Source organism: Haliotis asinina, chromosome 6 (assembly GCF_037392515.1).
Source record: "Haliotis asinina isolate JCU_RB_2024 chromosome 6, JCU_Hal_asi_v2, whole genome shotgun sequence".
In the NCBI taxonomy this organism is placed as follows: domain Eukaryota; kingdom Metazoa; phylum Mollusca; class Gastropoda; order Lepetellida; family Haliotidae; genus Haliotis; species Haliotis asinina.
The window spans coordinates 41,956,420-41,972,533 of record NC_090285.1 but is presented as its reverse complement, the minus strand read 5'-3'; the positions used below and the strand labels follow the sequence as shown (position 1 = coordinate 41,972,533).

At 36.0% G+C, this 16,114-nt stretch overlaps 1 protein-coding gene across 3 annotated transcripts in view; it reads right to left on the bottom strand.

The window, feature by feature from the left end:
- Positions 1-16,114, bottom strand: part of LOC137286760 (SH3 and multiple ankyrin repeat domains protein 3-like) — a 100,287-nt gene that overhangs the window by 21,308 nt on the left and 62,865 nt on the right. The window contains exon 1 of one of the 3 annotated variants that reach the window (XM_067818741.1): positions 9,368-11,077. The exons of the other annotated variants lie outside the window; for them this stretch is intronic. Within the exon in view, the coding sequence (XP_067674842.1) occupies positions 9,368-10,776 (1,409 nt within the window). The 5' untranslated portion in view covers positions 10,777-11,077. Of the gene's footprint in view, positions 1-9,367; positions 11,078-16,114 lie in introns of those variants that run through there. 3 annotated transcript variants of the gene reach the window in all.

Sequence of the window (16,114 nt, the reverse complement as noted above, 5' to 3'; positions counted from 1 at the left end):
TTTGTTTAATAGATTACAGTACAAAATGAATAATGCTCTTATCTTTATGTGAACATTATTACATCTTCATAAGAATACAAACAAATTATTTTGTCTGAAATGAATATTATCATGGGTAATTATGATTGTGCAGACAATAAATAACTAATGACATATACTACATTTGGTGCTGAAATCATTCAGCCAACAATACAAGATGGGTTATTTTGGTAATAAGCACATGCCATGCCATTTTTTATCGTATGTTACATGAAGCGAGAAACCAGTGAAAGTTCAATAAATGTTACTAATGCAATTTTGTTCCCATGTAATCTATTTTTCTGTTCCACCTGAATCAGCTTTGCTTCATAAAAAAAAAAAATTTCACATCATTTTCAATTACAATGAACAGTAAATGGCATTTAAACAGCCATGACAAAACAGCATATGAAACAATCCAACAGACTGTGTAAGATTTTCAGTATGTGATAGCCATAATTATTGCAATGGTTTAGAACACAGATATGCTTTTGAATTATTCAGGCTTCTCTGAAACGGGAATAATCATTCTACATGTTTCCATCTGAATGTGACTGATCATGTGACACAACATGGGTGTGTGATTGGAGGAGCTGACAGGACAGACAGACTGTGAAAAGGCTGAAGTGGATCACAGAACAAAGGTCAAGTGATCAAGCTAGCCCAAGCAACTGGACACATTCTTCTGGAAAGTAGCTGCTAAAAATTGTTTCCATATTAGTTGATAGAAGATTCCTTATTCAACATGAAAAAAAGTGAAAAAAAAAAGCATTAATAAATACTTAAGTTAACATGAAACGTAAAACAATTGAACATAACTCTACACACCATTTATATATGATATGTTGTAAAAGTTAAGATCATTGTTATTGGAAAAAGGGAACATTGGACTTCAGATCCAGTCAATCATGAATTATTCTCAATGAAGAAAAGCATACATAGTTAATTTGTAATATAAAGGTTGTGTCAAATGTTATAGATGAAACACATACATGACCCCCAAACGTACATCTTGACTTGAGTCCATTTACTGAGAGAAAGAATGTTGCACAGAATCCAGTTCCAAAATATAAGTTATCAATACAACATCCCACAACTAGAAGCTATTACCAAATGACTTCTTCCTTGGGGCAAAACCAACCTCAGATGTTTCAAATCTGAAATTGTTTTGCCAGAAGCAACTAAAATGTTTGATCGATCACACTATCAGCCAAACAACCCTGCCTTGAGTTTGGCATCCTCTCCCAGCTTAACTCCCAGTACGTACACCAAGATAGCAGACTTTCTGATACATATGTATTTTCAAAAGACATATATAGTAGGAGGAACTTAAGGAATGAGTTTAAATACATACCTGTGAAGACACTTACAACCTCTTGTACCAAAAGTTGAACTTACGTTTTTTCTAGGTTTGTAGTTCATGTTTACTGTCATGCCTATGCATGGTGATGCTCAAAACTGAAAATCATGCTAATGTGAGTTAATGTGAAAAGACATGTTTGTCTTCAGAAGATACTGGAGATTATCAGTGATTTACAAGAAATAAGTCCTGTCAGGCAGCATGCATAGACAGAGATGTGGTGTTATCTTCTTGACCTTGTTATGCTTTAGATTTAAGTTAAAAAATCTGAATAAATTGACTTAGCAATTTAGGGATAAAATTGTTTAACATCTACCAGTTCATTCCTCAAATATTTACTACTTTATATCTAAATGGTATGATTGGGTGGGTCTAGTTTTACACCTTTTTTAAACCAGGATGTCAAATAAATTTTCAGATGTATCCTGATTACAGATAAAAGTGTCCCCTTGAGATTACTGGTGAAGATTACATGTTTATCATCTATGCTCTGAACTATCATCTGAGATGTCATTAATCATATCTGATCAGTAAGCCAAGCAGTTAGCAAAGAAGGAAGGCTTCCTTGATATTTCCCATGCACATACTACACCATTGATATTTTTATCTGGGGACAAATTTCATATTGATTTTCTGAAACAGTTGATATTAATACTTTCAAGAATAACAGACTTCCTTTTCCTGCCACCGTACATTATTCAGATGACATTAATCAGAATAATCGACAAAATTCATTAAAAACAGCCTGCCTAATCAAAATGTCTATCTTGTCTCATTATCGATGAACTAAAAATATCAGTTGATTTATTTTCAACAGATACAGGTTTTTAAAGAAGAAACAAGAGACAGCAACGATTTAAGAACTAAATAGTAAACCTCTATGGGTGTGAGAGAATGTGAAAGGTTAATGAACCAAAACAGTGTTAGCATGCATTGTTTAAATGTACCAGACAATCCGTGAGGAAAATTGAATTATAATACTGGCCTCAGAAGCATATAAACTGTGGCTAATTGGCTTCAGGGCTAGGGGCTAGAACTTGCATAATAACTCAATATTATTCTTTGCCCAAGGGTATGGGTATTTCTTGTCATTACATTTAAAGTCCCATAACAAACTTTAAACACATTTGTTCATATCAATTAAATATTTCTAGGTAATGTTGATAACATCCCTAATGATTTCTTACATCATTACCAGTAAGGTAACTGACATACCACGTTATTTATGCAATACGGATGTCAGTGTAAACCCTTAATGTGACCTATCTCATCACTATATGCCCTAGCAGCATGTTTCTGTCAAACTGGCTTGATTTACTGGCCTATATGCTTGAACGCCACATTACACAATCCACAATTTAAGGCCAGATGACTTAAATCAAAGTCTAACAGTCACAATTATTCAACTGGTTTATTCTCTATGACCCATTCTCTTGTACTATTTGCTTAAGGAACAGGTACCATGTGGGTCTACAACCCTCCTATATCATGTATGCCACCATAAAGTATTTATTGACCTATCCATCAAACATAGCTTTCTACTAAAGATCTAAGTACGTTGTTTGGCCAAGTTCCAACCTTTTGACCCTTTAGAGTTTCCATGAGGGTATACTCTTGGGCCTCTGGTTTGGTGCTTGTGGAGGCATAGATAGACTCTCAAATTGTCCTTGTAGTCCACAAACCCTGCTTATTGCTATAGGGGAGTAGAGAATTTAACAGACTCTCTTACTTCCAAGACACATCCTCGAGGCATAGCCGGATTCTACATTTTCTAAATGTTGGAGCACATGAACCTGGTTCAGTTTAGAAATATGAGAATTAAGTATGTATTTTGTACATCACAAAGGTAGACACTACCTATCTCCGGATGTATTGGTACAGCCTTAAGTTGAGAGGACAGGCATACAGTACATTTGCCCTTCCACCCAGTGTATGGATGTGTGGTGTGGGTAGGTCATCATTCGGATAATTCTTATCCGCTTTCTACTGTAGGCCTTCTGATGGACCAAGCTGCCCTAATACAAACAATGTATAGGACTTTTAGGTTTTTCAATTGCTAATGAAAGAGTGTGCAGTAATTGCAACCACCATTTCACATTTCAGAGACGCAAGAAGGAAATAACCATTTGACCTAAGAGTCCCCTGTCTATCCTGCCAAGTCACAAGGTCATACATCCCAGTTGATCCACTGGCCACATTTCACAGCACAAGCTGACTAGAGACAAACAAAGGTCTGATCAAGACTAACTTAGAAGCATTCACAGACTACATTCCATGTCAGATCAGTGGGCGCACTCAGTAACACCTCAGCTTACTCATATATCATTTGGATTAATCATACGTAGATGCAATCAGAGTGGCCACCTATGGGTCCTAACTGACAAATGTGTTTTGGTAAATCACTTCTGATAACACTAATAGCCTTACACATTCCAAACCTTGAAGATTGAGATCTACATCTCAAATGATATCGTCTAGATCGGCTTGGCTCAGTGAGATTAAATTTCAGTGACTCAACACAAGTCTTTTTCTATCAAAAAGGTCCACTATATAGCTGTTAGTTCACAGGAAAAATCTGAAATGGCACAGAAACCATAGTACAAGATGAGATTGACATAAATATCCTTTCACAAAACATCTAGTCATGGTTTCCAAAATCATATCCTTATATAACATATCAAATATTCACACAACACTGAACCTGAAAAACATGCACAGTATGTTAACATGAGTTAAGTAAAATCAAATACAAATGGTTAATGCTGTGCTGTTTCCTTTCTGGAACACTTCCAAGGAAGCCAGTATAACCAATTAATATTTAAGTGAATCTTCTGATTCGTTATAATGCAAATACCTTACTAAACATTTTCATGTAAATCCCATAAATCACATTCAAATCTTCTGAATATTTATTTATAACTTTTTACTTATCCAAACATTTGATATTCATTGGTCTACATCTTCAATATCATAGCAAATGACAAGAGAAACCAGTTTAGAAAAGAGGACATTAATACAATTAGACTTAACTGGAAGATATGTCTCAACAGATCAGATAACAAATAACAGATGTCCAATATCTAAACTATCAGAAATCAGATGATATCTGTTCAGATTAATAATACCAGCAAAACTTTCCTTACCTCACAGACAATATATTGTATCAGCTTAACCTCATTGTGCTGCATGATTATTCATAAGAGTATACAATACAATGAAATCCATCTCTTTCAGTACTCATATTACACTGCACACAATAGGTGCTTGTATTACTTAACAAAGGAATTTGTTTACACATTTTAACAACCTCGTAATTCCCATCACATAAAGTGTCAGATATATTATTGATGCTGACCTTATTAAAAGTTTAAGCAATCAAACAAAGCTACATTTATAAACAGGAATGCAATAATTGCAGACAAAAAAAGCATTGGCGTTTTTTGTAGTTGTTATAACTTATCTTGTAACTGAAATACCAACTACATGGATGGAAATGTGTACAAGTATCTTGGCATGTTCCTCAAAACTCACTTTCTGTGAGTCCTGCAAGTTATATGTCACTTTTCCATTATAGTAAATTATGTATGTGGAATGTGAAATTTCCAGTCACAATATAGAAAGGTATACATACAAATCAATGCTGAAGAATACATAAAACTAATGAAGAATAAAACCACATTTTTCATATCCTTGAAATTATTCAACAAAGCCCAACAATTGTATGTAACATTTATGATCATTTGTTTGGTTCAAACATGGCAAAAAAGGAAACCATACCTTTTTCTAAACACAAACAGGTTCTGATAATACAATCTCATGGTGACATGATGATTAGAATATGATGTTCACATGGGCCTCACCAAAAAGGAAGTAAAATGTCACACAAGGAAACACTTTATATTGACATATTGACTTGAGATACCAAGTGCGCTTCTCTATCATCTTAAAAATACATTTAACACAACATGCAACAGAACAACCTTGATTTACTAGTGCATCATTTTCCTTCCCTGTACATTTTCTTGATAGAACATCTGATAACCGTACTGCATGCAGAGATACATAATTGAATAATAACCAAGTACAGTGTACAATATGCCTTGACATTAGATCCTGGGCATTATCAGATATATGTTATCAGTGTTTCAAGACAGTACCACAATATAATTACATAATAAATGATAACAGTTTGACATATTTAGTAACAACTTGTTAATTGACTTCGTCATTCATGTATTTAAACTCAGCATATACATGGACTGGTGTAGGTGGGTGAAAACAATTTCAGTTATTTACAGCCAGATGATATAATCTGTGTAATGAATCAGTTCTTCTGTATGTCGGTGAACCCAATCTTGGGGCAGTAGAGCACCAGCTAGGGCAGCCCCCTCAGGGGACCTTCACTGTTTACAAGACACATGCAAGCTTTGTTCTCTAAATGAAATGCATATAAGAAAAGAGGACAACCAGTTGATGAAAGTATGCTAACATTCATGAAAATATAGCCCTTATGTCAACAGCTGTTAAGTGTGTGGTTTGCCCTCAAGCAATGTCAAATTATATGGATTTACATTTACACAATGTAATTCATTAAAACACAAAGAGGTCTGCTTCTTCTGTTGGACTGGCATTTTAGAAGCTGCAAGTTGTAAGAAAGTGATATACTTCATGGACAAAAATTTCTTGAGTACCTATGTGACATTTTACAGATTCTTAAACCATAACAAGTACATCATTTCTTGTGACACTATTTCTATAATCTAATTTCCCTTTCTTACCTAAACAAGTTAGATATTTGGGAGTACTAAGTTCATTCAAAGAGTTACTTATTCCAGTTCAATACCAATATTGATTCCAGATCATTATCAATATTGAACAGACGTATACTACATAAATGTCAAAATGAAATATTCCAACAAAGATTAATTGTTCCCAAATTTAAGCATACAGTATGCACTTCGCAACTAGAGACCTGTTATTACCATTCCTTTCAGATGAAAGACTTCTAAGCAATATTAAGCATAAAAGCATGTGACATTAAAATTATTGGTGCAGTATCAACTGTTGATATTTGACCTACATATGAAGTGCTATCACTTCGAATTCACATTAGGTATATTTCATGAATGTCTTTCTGCTTCACTGAGCTTTATAACATATAGGTTATAACAGCCCCAATCATTATTTCTGATACAAGCTTCACCCTCAAGCAAAATATTTGTGCCTTTTGAAAACATCAATAACCAGGTTTGTTTCCTCAAGACACAGAAAACAAAACAAAACTATTTTTTACTTTTTTCAACAGTTGAAGGCTTTCTTTTCAAACAGAGTCAAGATCAAATGAACTTCCTATAATGCTCTTTGTAAAGAATCATTCACTTCTTTTATGTGGCAATACCAATTAGATCTTTCTTTCATGTTGTAAAATTTCAATAAAACCAAGAAAAGAGCAAAAAACAGTTGTACATATGTATTTATTTCACTGACCATATGAAAATGGTTGCTCTGGACTGAAAAATACTTGTTTCCAACCCGATCAAATCTATCTGAACAAGAGACATTATGAAAAGATATTTCCAAAAAGGAGATTAAGAGAACCCAAATTCTTAAAGATATCCTGCATCCAACAGCATCATCATCACATAACTCAAAAAAACATGACTGAAGTTTTGATATAAACATTGAGGAGATTCTTACCAAAATCTGCCCAATGTTGCAAGGTAATGTTGCCTGTAGTACTTCGTTTGTTGTATGAGTCTGCCTGGAAGCATTTTAAATCTCCACAACCAGCACAGTGATCAGCACCTGCTCACACACATCCAGCCTGTTAACCTTCTCTCTCTCTACACCACAGTGTGGCATATACACAGAGGGACTTGAGTATAACAAATCTCCTGTACTTACACTGTAGTGACATTTCAGATTCAACTTTTTGTTCTGAATAAAGCATTACCCAAAACCTGCACACTTTTGTTGTCAAACTTTGATGAAATAAAAGTAGTCACACCAATTCTAAACTGTATCCTAATTCAGAAGAGGAACACTTTTCACCAGCTGCTTGAAATATTTTTCCAGTCATCAGTAACTCAAAACTTATTATACTGGTGGCAGTTTTCAGACACAGCTGAAATGAATATTCTGGCATCCTCAAAACTTCAATGTCCAGTTTTTGCTATCGGCAGTGATTCACATTCATTTATTTCTAACATAATGCAGATATCAATGTTTCAGACACCATACACATGACATGTGTCTCATTAAAAAAATACAGCATTCAGTAAAACCGACATTTAGATTTATAACGTAACATTTGCGATATTTGGGATTACTCTTTCTTAGTAGATTTATAACAAATGGATGCTATATAACTGCATTACAAATTTTAAGTAATCTTCACAGAATTGTTTCTTCTTGCCTTTTCATGATAATATTAATTTTTAATAATGTTAAAAAAAAAAAAAAATTATCTAATTTTATGAACAGTTCTGAGTGTGTGGCAAGTGAATGTACTGCGATGTTTTGCCATGTCCTTTGGAAAACAAATCCTGTATTCCGTTTTATGCACCTGCTTGTACCAAACTTTACAGTGCCCTGTCTGTGCTGCTAAGCCTGTTAACAGGGAATCAGGAAATACCATTATAATAATAAATTGAATTTAAAAAAGAAATACCTGATATCAAATTGAACGTGAAATACAAGATACTAAAACAGCACCATTTTCTTGCTTTGATACACAATTTTCACAGCGTTCTAGACCAGTCTGACAAGACTCTTCACTGACTGACTGTCATGACAATTATTAAATAAACCCATAAATAAATCCTCTTTCAAAACAATCTTTCAATAAGTTTCAATCCACTGGAAGAAATCGATACAATATATACTAGCAGCATGTATATGCATATGTAAGAGGTTTATCTGTATATGATAAGCCAGCATATGTGTTGAGGTGAGAACATGTGTCATTGATGTATAGAATTGTTACTACACACAGGGAATAAATCCCCATCTGTTGCCTCATAATGTGTGCTATCTGCAGACTGTTTCACACTTGATGGAGCGTCAATACTTACATACTGACACAATACAGTACAGGTCAAACTATCAATATAAAGTCAAAACAATATATGAGGTCTACTGACTTCATGTGACCTTGGCCGCGAACAATGAAACTGTTTCTATGACAATAAACTCACCACTGATCATCTGTCATGAATTATTAACTTCTAAACAAAATTCTAACAATTGCAAGAGGAAAATACAACAATCTAATTCTTTGAGCAAGCTTGTAAATTCAAACTTAAGTATTTCGTATCTCCATGGTGACCCATAATTCCTCAAACACAACAGATGAGTACATCTATATTTGAAATTGATCAAACCCAATGATGTTGGAGATGATCTAGGATAATCAATATCAGACTACAAAGAGAAACACAATGTACTTTGGTACTGACATATCAACATTCAGTAAATAATGTTATACCTGGATGACTATGTGGCCAAGAATGTGGAATGCGACTACCAAATTATCTAAAAACTGAATTGTTAAACTATGAACAGGTGTTGAGAAACAGCTTACATTCACTGACTAACATGATGCCTCTATATCACACACACAATGTCTCCCTCTCTACAGTTTCCAACACGTCTACAGTTTTAAAGTATGTTGTATGTACACTGAAAGAGAACAGTTTTATCAAGTAGTGTCTAGTGGGCCTGGATTGACAAATATCCTGAGATGAGAGGTGGACTATATACAACTGTGAGTCACAGAAATAAAAATCACAATACCCAGCCCACAAGTTTATCGGAAACCACAGGAATTTAGGTGGGTTACAGAAGACTGGATCTCATAATGTTCATGATTAGATACTCACATCACAGGCAATATATGTCCTTTAGTTATTTCATAAACATCACTTTAATCAGTAGAGGATGATTATTTAAGTTACAAGAATTGCCAATATATAATGCATCAGGACCTACCTTTGTTGATAAACTGGTTTAGAAGTTGTGTATATCTTTCTTTCCCTTGATAAGGAACCATATACTTGCTCTAAACGCAACAAGTCAGGAGCACTGGAATGTAAATATTTCCTTCGTAGTCCAATGTTTGGGGGTGGGGGAGGTGGAACTGTAGGGGGTTGACTCGAGGGACCATCTTCAAAATCTATAGGTACTGCCCTTAATCGAAGCTTAGGTCTCATATACACATCCTCTATAGGTTTTTGCACATAATTCCAATTCCTAGGCATCATGTTTGGGTTCACAGTAGCATATTTTTTCTCCATTTTTCTTCTCTTTTTTTCTTCCTTTTTCAATCGCTTTTCTTCCTCTTTTATTCTTTTCTTTTCCCTTTTCATGGCTTTTTTATCCAAGTCCTTTGAACCAAACAATGATGGCATACTCGAGAATTTAGCTTTGGACTTCAACAGATTTGTAGTTCGATTTTGTGTCCCATATAACTCCTGAGGGTCGTAGTAATTCCCCATCATGATAATATCACTGTTAGTTTCAGAAGTCACAAAAGTACCAGTATCCTTGGTATTCCGAATATGGGGATGTGAGTGTCCTGATCTACTGTTTAACTTAGTCCTTACAGGCAGACTGTTATAATGTGTGGCCGAAGTGAGTGCGGCAGAGGCCACCTCACGACCTGTTTCACCTGCCGCTGGAATCTGCTCTATGCCAGAACTCCTCACAGGCCAAACCACTGTCCCTCTTGAGGTGATATTTGTCTGTGTGGAGTCATAAACAGTGTGTGGAGATAGCTGGCCATGTACACTGTTGTGTATGACTGTATGACTGTGGACTGGGGAGTGCTGACCAGGTACAACTCCGTTCCCTGATTTATCAGTTCTTTGAAACACCTGTGGGTGTGTGGACTGTGCCCGCTTTTGATAAAGTCGGCTGAGTGAGCCCCCTTCACTCCAAGCTTCTGTGGGCGCACTAAGGCGGGTTGAGGATGCCCCAACCCTTGCTCCTGCTTTTGATGCTGATGTATTTACCCTGTCTCTGTTGTGACCTGGTCTGGGAAAGCTGTCAGCCTCTGTTGTGTCCCGTGGACCTGGTGTAATATACACTGCAGCCCTAGGGTTAGGATCATTCACAGACTTGTGTGCACCATACACCACACCATTCTCCAGCGTGTGTACAGCTTTAACTGGCTGGAGGCCGGTCTGACTCTGATGCTTGTACCTGTGTCGTGGTAGAGTGGCCAGGTGAAATGAGGTGTCACGACTGCCTGGGGCTCCCACCTCATGTTTCACTCCATCGGGCAAAGCCATATACTTGTTGACTGGAAACAGGCTATTTGATTTGTTGCTGTCCTGAGACACACTCACTTGTTTCTCCTCACCCATTGTGTGCAGCTTCTTAATTGCCCGTTGGGTCATAGTAACTGATTAGCCTTGGCCATTAATCCTCCAAAGCAGGTCAGTATAATCTCCAGACAAAACAAAAGGTGTATGCAGTACCTTAAACACAACTCTCTTTGTTCTTCATCTCAGAAGTCCATCTCAATGTGACAATGTCTGCCTCCAACAGTACACTTTCTAGAGCAGCAGATTCCTGACTAATCAATACACTAGTTTCCCTATGACACCAATCACTAGCAAGTAGTTGCCGGCAGATGTCACTTCTACCCAGGTAAATCCTACTGTCCTGAACAAAACACACGCACGGGTTAACGACTTGTATTATAATGAGAGATTCCCACTGAATTTCCTGCATATATTTTATTTCGGCAATGCTGAAAAGCTTACATTGTATGGGGCCTTTGATCATAGTATTGACATTACTCATCAGGGGACGGGCTTCCACAAAGAAAGCACCATGAGTCTATGACAGCCGCATTCATTTTCAACAAAACACTTCATGGTCACGCCTTAAACCAGGTCATATACACTTCGAGATATTACACAAGACCCTTTATATATTTTTATAAAATCTGGCTGACTCACAATTAGATCCTTTTTATTATACAAGGACTAGACATGATGAAGGACAAAGTTATATGGATTCTTTCAAACACAGCAACCTGCAAACAACTTTTATAAGGAAAAAAGCCCATACATTCCCAAAAGTAAAAATTGTAAATTCAATATTAACATAAAATATTATATAATAAGGATCCCCAAATATTCTCCTCAGAATGGATCATACATTATATTTATATCAACCCTAATCAGTTTTACTTGACATGCTAAGCTGAAACTGGTAAAATGTGATATTATATCATATTAATTTATGTAAACCTGTCATTACTTGGAAAAGTGGTCAGTGTTCTACAGAATTTCACTCCTATTCATGGTCATGTAGGTCGAGACAGATCATGACATTTTTTTCATTCAGGGATTAAAGACAAAGAGAAAATGAATTCCCAAACATGGCCAAGGTGTAAAAATTGTATCAATTTGCAGTTTAATTGTCTGTGATGTTGTGTTGGACTGCCATGGCAAACATAAACACGCCCGTCCACTCAATAAGTATGTCAAGCATGCTCACTGATAGCTGATTATCATGCATGGTGATTCACTCAACTATTTATAGTAACATATAAAGGTATTCCTCGGCTGGGGCTAGCCCAAATCAATATAAAGACACAGGTACGCCAACAGCACAGACGTGAAGCCAAATTTGGTCTGGATTTGGTTGAGTATATCTGAAGATACACTAATTCATCATCATTATTCAAGTTAAATGTGATTTTAACTTCACTGCCACAAAGATTCATGTTTCCAATACATGACCTCAGATCAAAAAGATCTCCATGTAAACAAATACAATGTGAATCATCACCTTGCCATTTTGTGTATTTTTGATAAAGCAGCTGTATCCATTGTTATGTCTATCTCACAAATGATTGAGCAAGGCTAATATTTAATATAGTAAGCATACACTATTTATCAATAACTGCAAGTTTTTTGAAAATTAAAGCTTTCATTCCAAACATACATTTTTTTCAAACCAAAAACTTGTTATGGAAGGCAGGATGTATGTACAGCAAATGTTTTTCAATAGATAAATAAATTTACTCTTGTGAAATGACATCTGTAATTTGTTGATCAAACTTTTTCAGCATGGTGTGATTTATCTCGTCTAATTATGATCTGAATTGTTTGAAATATGTCATCAGCATTCATAAAAACCTGCGTAATAATCATGTTTCATATCTCATTAACAATGAAATATGATCTTCGTAATCAACATCAAACATCATAAAAGTAGAATGTTACTTAAAGTCACATAAAACCATGCTCATTCACTACAACTTTACTGTCATGCCAAAAGAGAGGGCTGTGTGTGTGAGAATGAATCCATCACAATCTGTGTGATTTCACAACTACTATGCCACATCATACAAAGGCCATCGAAATGTACAAAAGTAAATTTCCTGCAGGAAGAGACTGTGACATCTTATGCCTATAACAACAATGAGATGGATATAAAGAATCCATCATGTTTTATTGTTTGATCATACACCAACAATATGATCTGTTCATGCCATCATCCATCTGGGTTACTGTTTTGATGCCAAGATTTGCTTATCAACTTGGACATAACTGAATTTTTAATGGAGGATTATGTCAGATGGAAGCTTGTTCATATATATGATTTAGTTGTCCTACTGACCACTGTTTAAAAGAATGTACTTCCTTCAGAAATTATTAAGTTCTGATAATCTGTTTTGGTAAATGAAGTCGAGAGTATAAGTCACATAGACATGTCCTTCAAAGCCAAAAACACATCATACTAAATAGATGTCCCTTACAGGGTAACTGCAAGTAATCAATAGGACAGCCATGTCTGTAGTGTGTACGGGTGAGTGATGGCATCGTGAACAGCACATGTCACTTGCACAGTAAAGCAAGAAGGAAATGCTTGCTTTGTGCTTATGTTTCAACAGTCAGCTGATTATAGTCTAGGCTAAAATCACATATGCTCTATCGACCATAACGGACAGACAATCAACAGAATTGTGATGGAAGGGAGAAATGTAGGGAAATCTAACTTATGTTAAGAAGAAAGAGAATGAATTTATTGATAAATTAGGAGCATTAACTTGATATTAATTTTTGTTAGTGACAAGAGTTTGATCACAAAATGTCAAGACTGCATTCATATATAACCATCTCTGTTCCTACAGTTCAAAGATGATAAAACTGATATTTCACATGGTGGAAATGACCTAGTAAGTTTATAACAGTCTGAGGCAGCTGGTGGCAGCAGATTGGTCAAGAAGGTTACAGTATGCTGCTGCAGTGTTGAGGAAAACATCAATGTTTGGTGGTGGTGTGGTCAGTTTACTCATAGTCTGGGGGTCTACAAAACCCTTACAACACTCACACTGGCTACCTGTTATGATATGGCAATCGGCACTGATCAAGAGAAAAAGTTACATTGTATTTGCTATACCCAGTAATACTGGTACAGGTATGGTGTTCGACTCTGCACAGCAACACGTAACACCTTTAAAGATTTCATGCACATGATAAATTCTCTTAACAATCTTCCCCAAAGCTACCTGTTGAAAGTCACCAACTTGATCTGTCTTAATATCATTAAATCAGCGCAAAACATGCTTCCCATGAGTGTAGCTTGAGCTATTTTCAGCAAAATGTTATTCGCCTGAGGATATTAAATTCATACTGAACTACTTCAGCACTGCTATTAGGTCTACTCATCTCAGTCAGAGTAATTCTGAACTATGACACAATGACATTTCATTAACTACTGTTTACTGTTATAGTTTCCATGTTCAGATTCTTCCCCCTAATATATCTTCTTAGTTTCATCCCAATCAGATCCTGATCAACAACTTGGGACAGCCAGCACATCATCATTCAGTGGACATTAAGGGTAGGAGAAGGCCAAGTGTTAACTTGTACAGACAGAAGTATTCAAAATATGCCAATCCCCATAAACCTTAGATTTTGTGCTGGGCTCTATTTTTTCCAAATCTGTATAGGTCCTTATGGGCTGCAGTAAATACAGGTAAGCTACCTTTCTGTCCAAATATTTTCCAGTGTAAGTAACAGGATCATGCTGGAAGTAGGTGTATGAAACATACATTATCTTAATGTTCATTAAAATACAAACTGAATCAAATGGAACTAATCTCAGAGTATCTGCCTCAGCGTTGTGAACTTTCTGTCTGAAATGTTTGAATGAAAGACCACTGAACTAATATTTATTTAAATTAATCAGCAACAGCCAACAAACAGGTCTGATCTTCGATGGAAGTCCTGAACTCGACCATTAAGTTTTCAGTTGGCATTTATACTGTTAGGAAGTTGAAGAGGATGGCCCACCCTAGCTACAAGGAGCAGATAGTTACTAGCCATAGCATGGCAGCAAATTAACGTGGATCCTTTCACAAACACAAGAAATCAGGCAGCACAGAGAAGGCTCTTGTCAAATACAACTGGTCAACATGAAGTGACCTTCTTTTGATGTTACTCTCTGGTTGGTCCTTGGGTTTAACATGAAGCGTGACACTTACAATCTAAGAATGGTCTTCCCAACAAATTGGGCTGGTTCCACTCACTGTCTAGGCACTAACACATTTAAGTCTAATTAAGTGTCTTGCTACAGAAGGTGGTGGAGATAAACACTTGCTGTGCTTGTGCAGGGCCTCAACTAAGGATATAGCCTGCACACATCTGTGATGGCAAAACATTTTCACAGCTACCCATGAGTCATGTGTCTTAATGAACAGTTTGTGTAACATATGAGCTCATGTCTTTATGAGATCTGGAGTGATCTTATCTGAACCCAACTGGATTTGTGAAACAATATCATAAGGTATGATTATAAAAGATAAAAGGACATTGTGAACAACTCATGCCTTGGGAATGGGATGACGTCTGAGTAGACAATTTGTAACAACCTCTGTTCATTGTTTCTGCAAAAAGTACACTTTGTGTAAACAGATGAGAGACATTATTTCATAAGACAAAATAAACTAAAAAGTGGATAGGTATATGAAGCGAAACAGCAGCATTTCCAACAAAGAGTTCAACCTGAGTTCAAGGTGTATATCCCAAGGCACATACATCTTGAGCAGACTGTTGTATGCAGTGTATTTTCTAGTGTGTACTCTACTGAATAAGACCCATATAACAAATGCCAGTTGAACCATAGCTTTTGTATGATGATGTGCAATGCAAGATAATGATGTGAAGTGAAATCCTTAAACATGTTAAGTCACAAAAGTATCTCAGATTCCTGAACATTTATCTTCAGAATATGAAAAGCTTCACATATAGCCAATATACGTGTGTTAAGTAAGACAGAATATCAGCCTAAAGATGTCATAGCTTTAAACTAATCCAGGGCTTTATCATTTTCGAGATGAGAGTAAGTAACCAGTTGTCACCACAGAAATAAATGTCTTTTATGACACTGAAAACTATGAATAACAAGTCTCTTCTCAGTGTCACATGAGTCCAATTTGTGACAATGCTGCAGACAATTCCCACAATATTACCACTGAATGTATTCTGGTCACAGTCAGGAGTTATGAGGTATATGCGTGACTGACCTTCTTCCTTCCAGCCTTCACACTTTAGCTCTACACCAACAAACACCTTATTCCACCTACCCCAAATCCAATCATTGTTACAAATATTGAATTTCCTATCTCCGTACAACATTCTTCAACAACATTATTTTATCATGTTTGACAAAGATCCCTTCTTTTCTCAGATTATCATTACAAGTTACTATGGC